This window comes from Malania oleifera, chromosome 5, assembly GCF_029873635.1.
Source record: "Malania oleifera isolate guangnan ecotype guangnan chromosome 5, ASM2987363v1, whole genome shotgun sequence".
Classification (NCBI taxonomy): domain Eukaryota; kingdom Viridiplantae; phylum Streptophyta; class Magnoliopsida; order Santalales; family Ximeniaceae; genus Malania; species Malania oleifera.
The window spans coordinates 81076132-81095504 of NC_080421.1; the positions used below are offsets into that span (position 1 = coordinate 81076132).

General features: G+C 37.5%; 1 protein-coding gene across 10 annotated transcripts in view; it reads left to right on the forward strand.

The window, feature by feature from the left end:
• Window positions 1-3937: 3937 nt before the first annotated feature.
• LOC131156200 (probable protein phosphatase 2C 51) overlaps window positions 3938-19373 on the forward strand; it is a 138909-nt gene continuing 123473 nt past the window's right edge. For 8 of the 10 annotated variants that reach the window (XM_058109705.1, XM_058109703.1, XM_058109704.1 and 5 more), the window contains exons 1-6: window positions 3971-4385; window positions 4922-5168; window positions 17287-17392; window positions 17477-17618; window positions 18010-18271; window positions 18549-18916. In XM_058109705.1, coding sequence (XP_057965688.1) covers window positions 4118-4385; window positions 4922-5168; window positions 17287-17392; window positions 17477-17618; window positions 18010-18271; window positions 18549-18916 — 1393 coding nt within the window. In that variant the 5' untranslated portion in view covers window positions 3971-4117. Of the gene's footprint in view, window positions 4386-4921; window positions 5169-17286; window positions 17393-17476; window positions 17619-18009; window positions 18272-18548; window positions 18917-19373 lie in introns of all 10 variants that reach the window. The other 2 variants (XM_058109701.1, XM_058109706.1) reach the window with 2 other exon arrangements.

Here is a 19373-nt window from a genome sequence, read left to right on the forward strand (position 1 = left end):
CATATCATGGCAGAACATACATAATTTCAAAAGCATAATTCATCTTATATAACTATAATACGAAAACAACCCTGGTAGGTTAGCTAGCTGTTGTCATGTATTACCCCCACATGACTAGATTGTGTGGCCCGAAGGCGGGACCTGACAATGGTTGGCCAACCACTGCCAAGTCAAAAGTGTAGTTTGTAAGTCCAATGGGTCTGTCAGACTTGGTCCGTACATCATGGGCGCTCACCCTTCTTAAAACCACATCAACTATCCGTCCTCACGCTACTCCGTACAGCAGTGTTAACACAATATCGTGATGATCACGAACACATAGCATCGGTACCATGCACGTGCTAGCCTAAACCAAGCCAACCAGGTTCTGATAACATATAACATATAATTAAACTATGATACATGGATATTTCATACTATTAATTACCAAATCAATATCATCATATTGTTTTGCATATATATACATCATGAAAAATCATCGGCCCGTACACCGGCATTTCATATTTTACCATAGCTCGGCCCGTACTTTGGCAAAACACATCCATAGCTCGGCTTGTATGCCGAAAAATCATACACATAGCTTGGCCCGTACGCTAGTAAAACATATCCATAGCTCGGCTCGTACGCCGACAAAACATATCCATAGCACGGCCTGTACGCCGCCAAAACATATATAAAATTCTCAGCCCGTATGCCGGTTTTTCATTATAAAAATCCATATCTTTATCATATTCCCAGAAAACAGTATTTCATTATAAATTCTACTCATGCTACATGAAATAGGTTTCATACATATTTAAACATATCATCTTTTACAGCAGTATTTCCCAAACATAAAGCATATATAAATATATGCATTTTCCTGAAATCAGATGTTGTAATAACATACATACATTTTCATAAAATAACTAACTTAGTTTATCCCCTTACCTGATTCTTGAAAAGCCCCTAAAATAAGCAGTCCCACACCTGCAGGATTTCCTAATCAACGCCCTGAAAATGACATTTCCTAGAACTAAACTTCAATATTTCTACGTGTACTACGCTTCCTACAGCTATTAAGAAGTCAAATATTGAGTAGAAAGCCTTACCCTGAATTTGGGATGGTTTCCAACTCAGCCCCACCGACGATCCACTCCAGCAGATTTCAAGAGAACTCTCCCAGGAGTGTCGTGGTGGCTTCAAATCATCGAACCGGTGGAAATCTGACCCAAAAATTGAGAGAGAAAAGAGGGAAACCGAATGGAGGAGAGAAAGAGAATCTGTTTGTGTGAAATCTGCCGAAAATTCGCATTTAGAACTATTTAAATTGTGGCCCTCGTGGCTCGTTGACGAGGTCATGAAGACAACTCATCAACGAACTCTCTCCTCGTCGACAAAATTCAGAATCACCCAAAACCCCCTCTCGATATTTTCTCGTTGACGAAACATACCCTCGTCGACGAGCCCAATTGTAACTTCATCAACGAACGCGAAGCATGTTGCCTCTTTCCTTTCCTTTCCATTATTTTTTAAAATATTATAATTATTCGAGTCACTACAATTTCATTTAACCTAGGAGATAATTTTTAAAATTTCAATTCCCCCCCCCCCTCTTGGGAATACACCAATTCTAAAAATTGGTATCAAAACCTCGTTGCACTAGACATAAATGTTTTTGTAAAAAGATCACAATGGCTTAAATTGGTGTATCCCCATTCGGTGAGGGACAGTCACCCTTCAGTCCTCCTGTATTTTGTGGTGTTGATTACACCACGTGGAAAATTAGAATGAACATTTTTATAAAATCGATGAACTGAAGGGCCTAGCAGGTGATTGTAAATGGAATTTGTATGCCTGTAGAAAATGATATTAATTCAATGCATGCAAATTCATATGCCATGGACATGCTATATTGTGCTTTAGATACTAATGTTCTTCATGAGATTATGGCATGTAGTAATGCATAGGAGATCTGGATTGAGCTGGAAAAGAGATATGGAGAGACCCACGACAAGGAGATTGCCACTCTAGAAGCTCCAAGATCAGATGATCTGGTAGTGGCAAATCATGAGCTAGTCATTAACGAGGAGGTATATGATTCACCTTATGTTTCAATTTGTTATGCAGTTGATGATTCTTATGCTAATAATTGCAAAATATCATGTGAAGAATCATCCGTGGTTCTTTGTGAAAATATTGCTGTTATCACATGCAATGGTTCATGTAATAACTATGATATATCTTATGACAAATCACCAATTGTTTCTGATAATGATACTGTATACATGAATTCGTATGATAATTATAAAGATAAGTCTTGTATTGAATCATGCAGTGAGTTTTATGATGCAAGCATATCATTGAATGGACAACTAGAAAAGGAGTCATCTAAAATTCATAAGTCTCTAGTTAAAATGTCATATCATAAAACTTTTCTGAAAAATCAGAACAAAAGGATAGTTATACAATTAAGAGAATTAAAAGATTATCATGCTATTCTTCGGTTTGCCGATGAAGAAAGTGGTACTCTTTGCATGGTTCAGACATTTGAACCAAGTTACGAAGACTTGCCTTGATCAAGTTCGTATCAAGGTGGAACTGTGGACTTAGGGAGTTGATACTTGCCAAGGTGGAGATTGTTGGGATGTGGCTCGTATGGGTGTCGGTAGCTGCACCACCCAGCTGCAATTGTTGAAGCTAGAGATGGACGACCACCAAAATTTGCTAACCATGTTAAATTGCAGCTGCCTTGTTTGACTTCCTCCCCTTCCCATATGTGTATATATATGTGTGTGTAATTGAGTGTGGCAATGTTGTGAGTTGCAGCAGATTGTGTGAGTGCAGAGTTGCAATGTGTGGGCTTAAGGCCATATTGTGTGTGCTGCTTAGGGCCGTATTGTGTGTAGTAGAGGGCTGTGTTGTGTGTGTGCAGAGAGCTGTGTGTTGTAGAAAGGTGTGGTGTGTTGTGTGTGAGGCAAAGTGAATCCTTGTAGAGAGAGTGAGATAGGAGTTGAGGGCAGTAGCCTCCTCCTTCTCCTTGTATAATTCTCTCAACAGTTATAGTGGATTTTGTGCTTTCCTGTGGATGTAGGTCATAATGGATCGAAGCATGTAAATCTGGTCTCGTATTTTTGTTGCATAATTTTTCTTGTACGATTGTTGCTTGTGGATCACTTCCCAACAGAGCTCCCTACTCAATTTTTTGTACGATCTATTTGGCGACTTTAAATTCAACCTGCCTACATATCTACAGGGCAACAAACCAGATGACAAATCATCCAAATATTTAACTATAAGTATATGGAGCTACTTGTTTGCAAGAAACTAATAGGAAAAAAATTGAACTCTAGAACAACTTAACTCCAATGGATTTTGTGTGCATAATAATGCCTTGGAGGAGCTGGAGCACGTGTTCCGCTGCATCGACAACAACAACGATGGGAAGATATTGGTGGCAGAGCTGAGGCACTGTGTGCGGATGATCAGCGGCGACTTGCCGGAGGAGGAGGCGGAGGTGGAGGTGGAGGCGGAGGTGAGGACGGCGAACTTCGATGGGGACGAGCTGTTGCGGTTGGAGGATTTCATTGGGCTAATGGAGGTAGAGGGGGAAGAATAGAGGGTGAAGGATTTGGGAGAGATGTACGACGTGGAGAAGTGTGCGAGAGGAAAAATAGGTTGCATGTAAAACTCGTTAAATGATCTAGCGAGCTTTTTGCAGCCACGTATTCATTAGCGGGAGCCTCGTTGTTTGAAACTCGCTGGTGGTTTAAAGCTTGCAGGATAATGTAGGGAGTTTTTTTTTTAAAACTCGCTACACCATTCTGGAAGTTTGGAGACATGGGAAAAAAAGTTTTCATCTTATTTAATATTTTAATATAAAAAAAATAAGAAAGGGAAAATATCTAAATAATTAAGTTGCTCATTTTCAGTTATAAGTTTTTATTTCTAATTTTAAATTTTTATTTTTCTAATTTTTGACTGTTGAACGGCCAACAGTTAGTCTAAAGAGGGAGCTGGTTGCCCCTGGATCTTCAACGTTTGATTCCGCGAGCGTTTCGATAGTTCTCAGTCGCTGCAATTCCCATTGTTTTAAATTTCAGCAGCAACGATGAACCGCTTCCATTAACAATCAATTATGAAACAATTCAAACTCCTTCTGTCCCTCTTAGGGTTTCTGTTGTGTGTAAAAACAGGGGTTCACGGGGAATCGTCGACCTGCTTGACCGTGTACAAGGAAGGTGGTGCTCCGGCGGTGTTCCAATCGCCAAAATGCCCCCGCTGGAAGCTCTCAAATTATGCTTCCCGTCGTACCATTGCCTGCCAGTCGGCCATTCACCAGGGACGAAGAAGGTCTCAGGAGGATCGCACTCTCTGCGCTCTAGATGTTCACATTCCATTACTCGGTATCACAAATGCTTTCTTGCTCAATCATGATTGTGTAATACGTTTGAATTGTTAGGGCTAGTCAATATTTTGTTTGGGGTGCAGTGTGATGAGGGTCTTTTTGCTGTGATGTCTTCACATTTGGATTATTATCGCAATTATCATTCTAGGTAAAAATTAGCAAATTAAGTAATCAATTGGCTTATAAAAAGAGTAATAATTGATTAATCAGAACCATCTGGCGCGTGCTAGCAGCAATACAGCTGCACAGAATCTTACGTTACTAGCATAGAATATTAGGAGGATAATAATAATTATTTTGGCTTGAAAGATGAAGAACGTGCTTGTGCAATGTTTTTGTTGCCATTTGATTTTTACACCGATTTACTCCAAGTTTATTTAATAATACGTAACATAGGAAGAAGTTATTTTCAAATTTTTTGATAGACAGGAAATTGTGCTGAGGTATTTGGCCTTTGAAGAACATAGATGGCATCACTAATATATATATATATATATATATATATATATAAACTTGATTTTGATGATGGAATAGGTTCAATGGGGATTACAGAGGTGACAGTTGGAATTGTGGCAGTTTTTGATGGTCATAATGGTGCAGAAGCTAGTGAGATGGCCTCAAAGCTTTTGTTGGAGTATTTTGTTTTGCATACTTACTTTCTTCTTGATGCAACATATTCTGTTTTATTGAAGAAATCCATGGCAAGGTTGCCAAATGTGGGAGATCACGATGTTCTTAACTGGGGTGAGGAACTACATCGTCGTGGATCAGATCTTGCAAGGTGCCTTTTTATGCATGCATTATGTATGTATGTTTTTTTGGTTGGCTGGTTGGTTTGCTGGTTGGTTGGTTGATGTTATGCATGCATGTGTATTCTGTAGTGGACATTGATGGTGAGTTATTTTATGATAGTCTGCTTAAACATTAACAAGATATTAGTTCCCTAAAAGTTAAGTGTGCTATTATTGATGTGTTCTTCCAAGTCTTATTTGGATAATATTGTGTAGCAGTCATCCAATGTATTTGTTCAAGTCTATTGCTGTATTGTTCAAATGTAAATGAAATCACTCATCATATTTATAAGAATGCTTTAAACACTTGTTGACATTCTTGTTCGTAATAATCATTTTTTCACCATCATTATATGCAACTTTTATGTTATTTAAATATTTTATATATCCAGTGTCTTTTGAAATTGGAACTCTAGGGTAAAGTGAAAGGGGTCAGGTTTCAATAGAGTTTAGGCATTGAATAGAATCTCCTTGCAAAAAAAAAGAAGAAAAAATGATCCCAACATGAAGGCTGTGTTAGGTTTGGTTGAGGCTTTGGCAACTTGAGCCATCCCAAAATGTGATTTATTGGGTAATGTATGCTTACTTATAATAATATGTAAAATATAGCACTTTACATACATGAGATTGCTATATATATGAGATTGCTATATATATATTTAAAAGATTTTTGAAAAATGGAAGTTGGTTGGAAATTGCCCATGATATTAGTTCCCTAAAAGTTAAGTGTGCTATTATTGATGTGTTCTTCCAAGTCTTATTTGGATAATATTGTGTAGCAGTCATCCAATGTATTTGTTCAAGTCTATTGCTGTATTGTTCAAATGTAAATGAAATCACTCATCATATTTATAAGAATGCTTTAAACACTTGTTGACATTCTTGTTCGTAATAATCATTTTTTCACCATCATTATATGCAACTTTTATGTTATTTAAATATTTTATATATCCAGTGTCTTTTGAAATTGGAACTCTAGGGTAAAGTGAAAGGGGTCAGGTTTCAATAGAGTTTAGGCATTGAATAGAATCTCCTTGCAAAAAAAAAGAAGAAAAAATGATCCCAACATGAAGGCTGTGTTAGGTTTGGTTGAGGCTTTGGCAACTTGAGCCATCCCAAAATGTGATTTATTGGGTAATGTATGCTTACTTATAATAATATGTAAAATATAGCACTTTACATACATGAGATTGCTATATATATGAGATTGCTATATATATATTTAAAAGATTTTTGAAAAATGGAAGTTGGTTGGAAATTGCCCATGATTGCGTAAATTGGCGGAAAAGGATTCATGTAGCTGACCCCACCTGGTGGGACTTAAGGCTTGGTTTGTTGTTGTTGTTGTTGGAAGTTGAGTGTAACTGTTTGCTCACCACATTATAGTTATGAATGAAATAAAAAGTTATAATTCTAGATTTTTAATTTGTTTAAATGCTTTAGTTCTAGGAAGTGGCTTTTGCATTGCATTGGGGAAATTCTTTGCCGTTCATGGAAAAAGGAACCAATCAACTCTTGATAAGTTTGGATTCTCCTTAAAATTAGACCAGGTATACTGTCTGCTTGATAGAAGAAGATCCAGCAGGGCATTCACAATGACAAAATTCATAACTTCCTATTGTATGCTATTTCCCGTCTTTTGTGATTTCTTCCACATGGCAAAAGAATTGCATTTCTTGCCCCAGTACACGTGGACATCTCCATCTCTTCTTAAATCATTGATTCCTTTTTACATTCCGTGAAATGAAATGTCTCAGCGCTTTTACACAATGAGGCCGTCCCCCTACCCAAGTTGTTATTTCTCCTACCATATTTATTGTATTTATGAGAGAACTCTTATGTCTCCAGTTCTCTTAATTTTTTTGCCATTTCTTTTGCTAGGTTGTGGCAACAATGCTCTTGATCTTGTGACAAGCACACACAATTTTCCTCCTTGCTTCTGCCCTGGCCTTTATCCCTAATTGTTTACGAGTCTCCCTTCCTTGTATGGCTTACTTACTATCCCACCCAGATCACACCCACATCTAGGGCAACAACCAGAGATCAAAACCTTGCTCTTCAACCAGAGATCAAAACCTTGCTCTTCTTGGAAACTTCTCTCTCTCTCTCTCTCTCTCTCTCTCTTGCCCCCCTATCCTACGCAGTGTCAGCGTTGGAGCTCTTACCTCTGATCTTGCTAGGCTTTATCTCCTCCATCCCAGTCGAAAACACTAGGACATGCACTTCCTTTAAATTTTTGAAAATCCTTTTGCCACCTTTTGCCTCCTTTGTTAATCTCCAACAGCTCCAAAGATTTGCCTTTCCCATTCCTCTTCTTCTGAGAGAGGATTAAGGTCTGATTCCTTTTGTTGTCCCTAGTGAGCCATGCTCCTCACATGCATGAATTAGCCTACGAAACTTTTTCATGTCCAAATAAAGAGAGATCCTCCTATTTATCCTATTTCTGTATATTAGTATTATGCCTGACCTCTTATTCAATGAAAAAATCCAATGATTTGCTTCCCACTACCACAAATCTCTTTGTGTTTTGTTTGCCATAGTCTCTTGTCACATCATTCTTTTTTGTGATTCTAGTTATGAACTTACTATCATGATTCATGCATATTTGATGTAGGATACTTGGGTGAAAAGAGAAGGAGAAAGAGCAGAGAGATGGAGGAAGAAAGGATGGGAGGAGAGAGAAGGGAAGGGAGAAGAAGGGGAAGTATTTTGTAGGGAGATGGAGAAATAGTTAGATGTGTGTGTGCAAGAGGGAGAGAGAGAGAGAGAACGAAAATGAAGAATGCTACCCATCACGAGGAATACGATAATTTTTAACAACCATCTCTCTCTAGAGTCGAGCACTTTTGAACCAAAGGAGTAGGATGGAGAACCAAAGGTGCTGCTTTTTAAAAATTTTTATGAGAGGCTCAAGTTTAGAAAAAACTCCCTCTAGAATATTAGTGGAATTTTTGGAAACCAACCTCTCTAACTCCACCTCCTCTCTTTTTATTTGGGAACAACTATTTCTATCCTCTTGACCACCATGGATCTGATTTGGGGCCAATCGAAGTGCTGTGCCAGGAGCAGCTTGCTTCTGCTCCAAAGGTAGATGAAATCCTGCTGCCTCACAGGTTTTAAAAGAACGACTGTGGGCTTCGTTCTGATTGTGGACTTGACACTCAACCCGGATATTAGTACCAATAGGGATAAATTTTTTTGGGCCTGCTCATTTAGTTTGCCCAGATGAGACTTATTTGGAGGGTTTTCGTTCTTTTTAACCAAGCCTAAAATTGAAGCATGAATCTCGTTATGAGCCTCCTTAACCGACTGGCCCATCTATGGTTTTGTTGGCGTAGCAAGACTTAATCTCGTTTTGATGATAACAAATCAAGGTTACTTAACACGTTTGTTTAAGTTAAGTTTTAGGGCTTAAGTGTTTTATGAAATCAAGTGAGTATGCTTGGAGAGCTTGAATGAAATTTACACTTAAAGCTATGAGCCATGATGGATATAAAGTTTCAAGTCATGAGGGACATGAAGTTTATTTAAGTAGTGAGTAAAGCTCAGAAGGATATTGGAAGTTTCACAACATGAAGGCTTGGGAACTTAGATAGATTCATCTTGTTAAAGCCTCATGTAAGTACTTCAAATTTCAATATTGAAGATTGAAGCTCTTAGGATATATCATGGATTTAGAGACCTATTTTTATACATGGAAAATATTTTCATAAAGCCTAAATTAAGTTTTCCAAGTTATAAATTTAAGCTTTGGAACCAAACTTTGAAAAACAAAGTGTGGCTTAATGGTCAGGCGACTGATGATATATCATTAGGCGACTGATAGGCTACTGACTTTGTTAATGAGCAAATAGAACAGGAATAGGCGACTGACCTATTGGGACCAGTTGACTGACCCAGTATTGACTTTCTGAATGCGCTATTTTTTAAAGAGCTCAGGCGACTGACCTATCATGACTAGTCGATTGATGTCTATGTTTTAAACTGTTAACAGCGCCGATCTTGTTTCCAAATTTGAATGAATGGTTTCCAAATTCAGAGAAAAATTGGGGTAAACATTTAGAAACCCTTGTGCACTATATATACATATTATTCTCGCACATCAGGGCAACTCACGGTACACAAACGATTTGAAAATTGAGTTCTATTGCTGAAAGTCTCTTCTGAACAGCTGCTGTGTGTTCTTGCTAAACCTTTGCAAAAATCTGATTCGTTCTATTGAAATCCGCACTCTATAATCATATTATTGGTGATATATTTTCAAGCTTCATCTTCTTTATTTATTTTTTGATCCGTAAAGGCAAATATATTCCTCAAAATAATATGTACAAGTATACTGGGTATCCCCAGGCTTCTCATCTAACACAATCATTCATGAAAGGAAAACTCCTAAATACAATCTAACCTAGACATACCTAGGGCCAAACCAGCCAGTCAAACAATCATATTACATTCCAAGGATGAATTTACACCAAAAGTATAGAACTCTCCATCTCAACTCCTCAGTTCTTGGAGATATGGGAATTTCTCATAAACAGTTCTATATATGTGCATCTGAATATAATTTATAATAGCTTCAATCACGTGTCCTTCCCTTCAAATTTTTTCATGTTTCTGAAATGCCAGATTCCATAGACAGTTGAGGCGAAACAGGCTCTTTTCGCCACAGTTTGAAATCCATATCCTCTAACTTCCTTATGGAGCCATTTCAATGCTGCTTTCAACGATGTCATGGCACACTTCCATCCAAGCCAGCCCCTTAAGGAGTTCCACACCTCTGCACTAACCTTGCATCTGAAAAATAGATGATCCACTGTCTCCAATTCAGAATTGCAAAGAACACAGGGCTTGTCCTTAGCTTCACCCGAGAGCTTGTCACTTGTTAGGAGCTTATTCTTAGCACTCAACCATAGAATGAATGAATGCTTCGGAGTACAACCCATTTTCCAGATCAAAGATTGCCAAGGTCTTATGATTCCCTTAGCTCTCCAAAACTGATAAGCTTCCGTACAAGAAAACTGATCTCCTAAAGTCCACAATCTGAGCTGACGTTTAGCACCCACACTGCCTCCACATTGTTGCATCAGTAAGTTTTTATCTCCACCATTTTCTTGAATAAGGGTGAGTCATCATGCCTTATCGAAGCATCTCATACACTCCCTCCTTTGAGGTAAACCTGATTTATCCATTTCGACCATAGGGAGTCTTTTTTCATATGGATGTTCCATAATGCTTTTGTAAGCAAGGCTCTGTTCCAAGTTTTCAAGTCAAACATACCCAGCCCACCTTCTTTCTTTGGAAGACACACCTCTTTCCGTGCCACCAGTGGCTTTGATCTACCTCCCCACAATAAGACCCTGCACAATCTAACCACATGGTTTAAGACTGCCACAGGAATTAAAAAAATCGAGAGCCAGAAGTATTCTGTTCCTTGTACCACCAAATTGATTAATTTTAATTTTCCTGCGTAAGTCAGAGTCTTTACTGGCCTTGAACAAATAATATTATCAATTCTTGCAATCAAAGGAGAGTAATGGGTAGCATTAAGTCTAGTAGAAGCTAATGGAATACCCAAGTACCGAAAAGGAAAACTTTTTCAGTCAAACCAGTTAGGCTTCTAATACTGTCCAACTTACAGCCACCCAAACCAGCTGTATATATTTTTGACTTTGAGGGATTAGCTTTCTGCCCTGAGCAACTCGAGAACCTCTCCAAACAGTCCATCAGCTTTTTAACTGACCAATATTCCCCTCTAGAAAATAGAATAAGGTCATCAGCAAAAGCCATAAGGGTTATTTTTAGTTCCTTACACCGGGGGTGAAAGATAGTCCATATATATGACAAAAAGGATTGGGGACAAAGGATCCCCTTGTCTCAACCCCTGTTTCCCTTCAAAGAATCCAAGGCAGCCATTTAACGAAATAGAAAAGGAAGTTGAGGACACACATTCCATTATCCATTTCACCATTCTATCAGCAAAATTCAGCTTTTTCAACATCTCTTTCAGAAAACTCCATGAAAGGGAATCATAAGCTTTCTTTAAGTCAATCTTTAGCATGCATCTAGGTGATATTCTCTTTCTAGCATATTTACGAACCAACTCCTGAATCAAGAAGATGTTTTCAATCATACTTCTTTGCCTCACAAAGGCCGACTGAGCTGGGTTCACAAGTTTATCCAGAACTGGGTTGATCCTGCTTGCAATAATCTTAATCTTGTATATCACATTGCAACAAGATATAGGTCTGTAGTCATGAACTGAATTCGCATGTTGTGATTTGGCAATTACAGCAATAGCAGTGTGATTAATTTGCTTAAGTAACCTGCCCTTCTAGAAGAATTCCTTCACTGCAGCCACAACATCACCACCCACTGTATCCCAAGCCATTTTAAAAATTTTTGCAGTTTATCCATCCGGCCCAGGGGACATATCATCTCCTATACTAAAAAGTGCTTTCTTAATTTCTTCATCAGAAATCTCCTTAACCATCATTGCAGCTTCATAATCGCTCAATATCTGGCCTCTAGCAATTATCTCAGGATCAATAGGAGCACAAACAGACTCAGTACCCTGCAGTTTTTTATAAAAGCTCAGAAATTCCTCAGCTACTTGATTCATAGAGTTTGTAAACTCCCCATCCTCTTTTCTCAATTTAGAAATATGGTTCCTGGCCGTATGTCTTTTCATCAGAGCATGGAAAAACTTGGAACTCCTGTCACTATTATTTAAGAATTTAATTTTAGCCTGCTGGGATAGGAAGCTTCTGTTGGCTTTATCAAGTTTTTCTGCAGTCTCCCTTTTTTTCACCATCTCATTCTGTAATTCCACATTCCCAGGTTCATTGTGTAGGTTCTGTTGGGCTATTTTGAGGTCATCACTAGCCTTATCTGCTCTAGCAGTTATGTGGGAAAAGTGTGTGGCATTGAGCATCTTTAGTGTACCTTTCAAGGCTTTGAGCTTCATCACGAGCCTGAACATCTTAAAGCCATCCACTTCAATATTCCACGAGTTACTAACCACATCCTGTAACATGGAATGCTGTCCCCACATGTTAAAAAATTTAGAAGGTCTTCTACCCACCCAAATCATCCTCTTCAAGCATAGTCACCATAAAAGAAGCATGATCAGAGTAGATTCGAGGAAGTTGAAATAGGGCCAGTGCACTCATCCCATCACAAAGCCATGCCCTGTTTACCACTGCCCTATCTAGTTTGCACCATTTCCTCCCAAAGCTCCCACTAGAATTCAAATCACACAACCCACATTCAGTAAAACAGTCAGCCATGTCCCTTGTTTCATAGGCCGTGACCGCATTCCCATTGTTTTTCTCATCTGGGTATAGCACATTGTTGAAATCCCCCATCAGCATCCATGGTCCATAGCAGGACTTAGCAATACCATGTATATGTTGCCAAAGAGATCTTCTAGCAACAACAGTGTGAAATCCATATAAAAAGCTGGTAAAAAAACTCCTGTTTGATACTAGACAGCAAATAGCACAGCGTATTTGAGGACTGCTCTCTAACACCTGAATACTCACCTTTTGAGGTTTCCATGCTACTACAATTCTTCCAGCACCATGGTCATCAAAGTTGTTAATCTGACACTAGCTGGCTGGCTTTTTCTTCATAAAATCCTCCAGTTTATTGGGAGCAAGTTTAGTTTCCAATAAACCCATCACATCTACCTTCTTCTTCTTAATGAGGTCTATCACCCCATTATGTTTCAGGGGTTTGTTGAAACCTCTGATATTCCAGCTAACGATCTTCATTTTGTTTTAGACGGGGGTTTTAGCCCCTTAGCAAAAACCAATGGATTGAATTGAGAACCCCTCCCTTTCTTCTTCTTCTTCTTCTTCTTCCCTGATATGAATTCTTTAACTTTCTCTTTTCCTTTTGCTTCAATTGAACTTCTTGGGGAATTTTGTCCATTTCTTTATTAGCCTCAGCTTTATTTTCACTCCCCAATGTGCCCCCAACGCAAGCTATCTCAGCCTGTTTGTCATTCTGTGTCATAGCTGCTTCTTCCCCAATCTGTTGATTCTTTATTGACATCCCTCCAGACTCAGTATTGTATAAACCCACAGAGCCCAGGTTATCCTCTTCCCTTGGATCTGTAGAGGTGGTTTTGTCTGTACCAGAATCTGTATCTTTTAATGATCCCCGTGCCTTCTCAACATGCTTCAGGGATAGAGCATCAGCTTCATCTTCTTTATTGATAACATTGAAGTATATTGATTCTAATGTGTACTAATATGCTCTTTTGGGGAGTATTTTCATTGTACAAACAATCTTGTCTTGTTTGTTTTGTTATTGACGGTTCAGGCATTTTGAATCGTTGCCTAGCGAGAGGGTTGTTCTCGTTAGAGAGGCGGCTCCACCTTGATTGGAGAGAGGGGTACTTCACCTGGCAACGAAGTGGAAAGGAAAATCCTCAAAGCGGGTTGCTTGAAGCAAGGACGTAGGCTGCTGGCCGAACCTTGTAAAAAATCTGTTGTATAGCTCTTCTTCCCTTACTCTTTAAATCTTGCAAGATATAACCTGCGTGTATGCTTTATTCTTATTGTGAACTTGCTGAATATTGGAACGTGCTGAATTGGTTTTGGTTGTGATTGAATCTATATTGGTTTTTGTTGTGTTGTTGGATTGAAAATTCAGACAAGCATAAAGCTCTGAATTCTTGAGTAAATAAGCTGAGGTAAATGGGTTTGTGATTAATCAATCTATTGAAGCACAAGTGGTAAGAAACTTCAAGATTGAATTACTGAAATTGTATCTTGAGAATATTATTGACTGTAGCTGAAAATCTGATTCTGATATTTGATTAACTGAATTTATTGAAATTTGGATTTGGTTTGTAATTTCATATTCATATTTATACCTAGGATTCTCGATTGGTATAGTACGGTCGCTGCTTAGACATTGAGATTGTGCGAGTGTGGAAGTTTAAAATAAATAAGGGTTAAAGTAAATTGAAATTCCGCAAATAAATTTTTAATAACCCAATTCACCCCCCTCTTGGGAATACATCTTTATTTTCAGGTTTTAATAGGCCTTTAATGCTGTCTAACAGCCAGCTCAGGTTTAAAATAATCATAAAAAACTGAGGCCCAACCAACCCAGCCTTCATCATCACTTTATCCATGCATGAAAACCTAGTTGCTTCTGGATTTGACTCCTCTGCCAGAATTGTTGCCCTTAGCCACTTCGATTGATTGTGTGAAGCAGGCCGAATGACTTTCTCTTGCACCTTCCCCCCCACAATGAACACACACAGCCTCCGACACACCCTTCGAACAAACACCAGCATCATCAGTACTTCCTGAAACTGTCCGAATCCAAGAATGATTCTCGGTGATCTTTTTTGTACCTTCATCATCAGTACCAGGAAGAAAAAGCTCACCAGAGCACTAAATTCTTCCCCAAATCAAAGCCACTCATCACCTTTGGATCCTTTAGGGACAAAGTTAGAATACCTCGGTCCTTTCCACCCATGCCCTAGTTCCAAGGACTTACCTGCCCTCATCACAGGAATTGCTGTCCAATAGTTCACGTAACCTGCCTGAAAGCTTAGAAAAACGCTTGCCCAATCTTCCGACAAATGATAAAAATCCCTGTGAGAACCATGTTGCTGCAGCTGATGAATGTCTTAGCCAACCAATGCGTTTTCATTTTTTCTCAAGATCATACAAAAAGCTACAACCTGAGTGTTTTACTAAATTTGGATTATGAGAAAAACTAAACTCAGAAGTGGGGTTGATGAAAAACTAAACTTAGAAGTGGGGTTGATGAAAAACTAATTATGGAAGTGGGGTTGTTTGTGTTTTCAAAATGCGGGCAAGATGGAACCCATAAAAAATAATCAGTTTTCTATCCACATATCCAAGTCTCGAAAGCTGGACTCTGGTCTGCTGCTCCAAGACGCGGACAGGGGTGGGCGAGTAGGCTGCCCCAACTAACTGAAGAAGATGGGCGAGGAATTTGGGGGGGGGGGTTGCAGTTGGTTGTTGCTTCATTAAATTTAAGGAAGAGGGAATATATTATATAATTATAATATAATATTTTACAAGGCAAAAGCTATTCACCTTCCTTGAAGTTTGACAAAAAGACAGAGACTTGCACTGAGGTTTCAAAAATGCCATAGACCTCCCCTGAGGTTTCAGGAATGCCACAAACCTCTCCTTGAGGTTTGCCAAAAAGACACAGACCTACCCTAAAAAGAAAATGTCTTTTTGTAAAATATAAGGGGAGGTTTGTGTCTTTTTATAAAATTTCAGGGGTGGGGGGTCCCTGGAATTCATGAAACCTCAGAGGAGGTCCTTGAAATTTTTGAAACCTCAAGAGTGGTCATTGTCTTTTTGTCAAACCTCAGGGGAGGTTAATGTCTTTTGCCCTATTTTATATATAATATATGATACATAAATTAAAAATATGAATGTTATGATGGCATTAATATAAAAATATAAAACTATATTTTAATATTATATTATTGAATATAATATAATATACAAAACAATATAATACTATTGTATAATAAATTACAATGCTATATTATTGCTTTATTATGTTACTATTAATATAATTATAAACACTTATAGATATTGATCGTTAATATAATTAATTTAATATTTTAAATTTAATTATATTAACATATAATATTTTATTTATTTTTTACAATATCATTTAGAACGGTTTGATACACTTAATAATGATATGCACTTTTTATAGTATATGAGCCAAACTAGGACCATTTAAAAATATTGAGTAGTGTGTCATCGGCTCATAACTATTACGGGCCCACTTTGCACCAGAAGAGAAGAGAAACATAGATATGTGAATCACATGTACCATCCTTTCGAGCATATTGCAGAGAACCAAACGGTACACATTTAAGCCTTATTTAAGAAATTTGAGAGTTTGATACAACAAATCTCCATATAATTTATTATACAATAGCATTATATTGTTTTGTTTATTATTTTATTATTAAATTTTATTAAATGTTTGGAGTTAATTATATTAATAAGTAATATTTTATCTTATTCTAAAATTATGTATAATAATATAATAAATCAATAATCATACCACAGTTATATGATTGTATTTTATTATTTACTGCTATTCAATTATTTTCTTTATATAGTATATATTATTCTATATATTATAATATTTTACATTAAAATATAATATGATATTATATAACAATTATATTGTTATTATAAAATAGTATTGTATTATTTTCTATACTATATTATACTAAATATATAATATTAACATATTTTATTATATTTTTATATTTATGTATTATATTTTAGATAAAATATTATATTATAATTGTATGAAATATCCCTCCCCTCCTTAAATTTAATGAAGCAACTTTGACCAAAGAACATGCCCCACGACCCCCCACTCCCCCAGCAGCCCCCTTCCCTCAGCAGACCTGCAACCAAGTACACCCCCCCTTTCCCCCCTTCTTCAATTAGCTGGAGCAGGCTACACGCCCACCGCCTGTCCACGTCTTGGAGCTGCGGACCAGAGTCTTCCATCCTTGTCCGCATTTTGAAAACGCAAACAACCCCATTCTTGTAATTTGCTTTCCATCAACCTCACTTCTTTGTTTAGTGTTTTTTATAACCCCAACTTAGTAAAAAACTCGCTACAACCTCCCCCAATCTCAGATTGAAGGATTTCCCTTTGATCTTGACTGAACGAACCCCCACCATCAAGAACTGACAGCACCATAACAAAGAGGTCTTTGCGCGAGAGAGAAAACCATCATTAACCTATCACTAAACCCTTCTTATCCTAACATGTTGCTATCTTAAATAGCTGATATGCCCCTCAAAATAAAGGGGGCAAAAAGGTTAAGCCATTTTAATAACTAGTCAGTAGTCACTAGTGTAGGGCTTAAATTGGCTTCTTAACACAACCTATTGCGCTCAGGTTATAATATTATTGGAGTTACTTGCATATTTACTCATTTCAAAATTTTAGGGCATCATTCTCTAAAATTATTCTATTTTTGTTTTAGGAATAAAGACTTGCCTATTGCCCATTGATCATTTTTGATATGTATGCCTAGTAATTAAATTATGGGCCTTCTTGCAGGTTCAAATTCACATTGCCAGAACTTTCCGATGGATCTTTTCACTTGGATATTTTGAAGGAATCCTTGTTGAGAGCAATCCATGATATTGATGTGACATTTTCTACGGCAAGTTTTATTATGAGTTTTTTTGTTTAAGAATCATTAAGAATTACATTCTATTATGTTTATGTTCCCCGCTGATATTTCTAGGATGCTTTGAGAAACAATCTTGATTCGGGTTCAACAGCCACGGTTATACTAATAGCAGATGGTCACATTTTAGTTGCTAATGTTGGTGACTCAAAAGCTCTAATGTGCTCAGAAAAATTTCTGTCACCTGCCGAAGCTAGAGGTTTGGAAGGATCACAATTGAAAACTGAACTTTCCATTGTTTTGAAGCATGTCATTACACTGCAGTATTTTTTTTGTAAATTAAACTATGGCTATGGCTTGACTAGAATAGTTGGCATTGTTGTGTTTGTAAAGTTTTATGGGTTTAATTTGAGCTTAATAGAACTATCTAAATTTCTTTATTTTGATAGTCACATGGGTAAGGACTGATTGTTCATGATTCTTGCTTATTGCAACTATTTAATTAAGTTATGCAGCAGCAATGTTGTTACTTGGTAGCTTGTCGTGTGTTTTATTATAGAGTATGATTCAATGCAGCAGTCTGTAGTCTTAATTTTTTTAATAATAGAATGGGTAATTACTGATTAATTAATGCTACTTGCATGTTGCAGCCAAATCATTTAGGTTATACAGGCAGCAGAGAAGTAGTGGTGCTATTTCATCAGTAAAAGATTATGCAAAATTAAAAGTGACCTCCAACAGGTTGGCACACTTTTTTGTTAAGGAACTGACAAGCGATCATCATCCAGATAGAGATGATGAAAGGTTTCGAGTGGAATCTGCTGGTGGTTATGTTCTTGAGTGGGGTGGAGTGTCTCGAGTCAATGGACAGTTGGCTGTTTCTCGAGCTATTGGCGATGTGTCATTTAAAGGGTGAGGTTCATGACAGCAAGAAAAATTTGTATTTGGAAATTCTTACCTTCCACCTGGTTGACTCCATGTCACATAGCCCTAGGTCCCCTCATAAAAAAAATTAATATGAAATGAAATAAAATAAAATTAAAAATAGAAGGGGCGTGCTAACTTGCATTTTGTGCACGTTTATAATTGAACAGCTTTGTTTGGACTTTGCACTGATTTCCTTCTAAAGTATATACTTGTATGCTCGGGGGTTGGAATATCTCAGTCAATTTTTTTGTGTTATCCTCAGTTATGGCGTTACATCTGCTCCTGAGGTGACAGATTGGAAAGCTCTGACTACCAATGATAGTTATCTGGTGGCTGCCTCTGATGGCATTTTTGAAACTCTGAGCCCGCAAGATCTTTGTGATATATTGTGGGAATTGCACAATCATGGTACAGTGAGATCAGAATTATATTCTTCATGCTCAGACTCGATGGCTGATTGCATAATAAAAACTGCCTTTGAAAAAGGCAGTATGGATAACATGGCAGCTGTTGTGGTTCCACTGAGATCAACTGAATTTTATCGAAGATTTATGAAGCAAAGGTGTGGCAGCGAGGGTGACATTAATTGCCCAGCTCTAGGATTGCAGACACTTATATTTGAACAAACAGGTAACTTTCACTGTTTATTTTATTTTATTTTTCGAACAATGCTAGGAGGCACAAAAAGGTGAGAGCACACAGAAATGGAAAGAAGACATGGAAATCTTTATGTATTTATGTGTATCATCTCTTAACAAATATAAACATGTTCTTAATTGAAATTTCTATGTTAGCATCTTTCTGCAGTCCTTTCAAAATATATTAAAGACCAATTGCTCAGTCTATGGGACTGCCTTTGCCACAGCTGCAGCTGAAAACTTTTCAGATTCATTTCTTCTTAAGCCTAAACATCCTATTTCAAATGTCTATTTATTCTTTTTTTTTTCCCCAGGACATGAGATTTAAGAGAGAAGTAGAAAATACAATTTAAAAGAGGATAGGAAGTCTTCAAAATAAAGGAAACATAAAAAATAAAGAATCTAAGAACGGAATATAAAATAGAAGGTTACTTGTTAAAAGAGCCCCA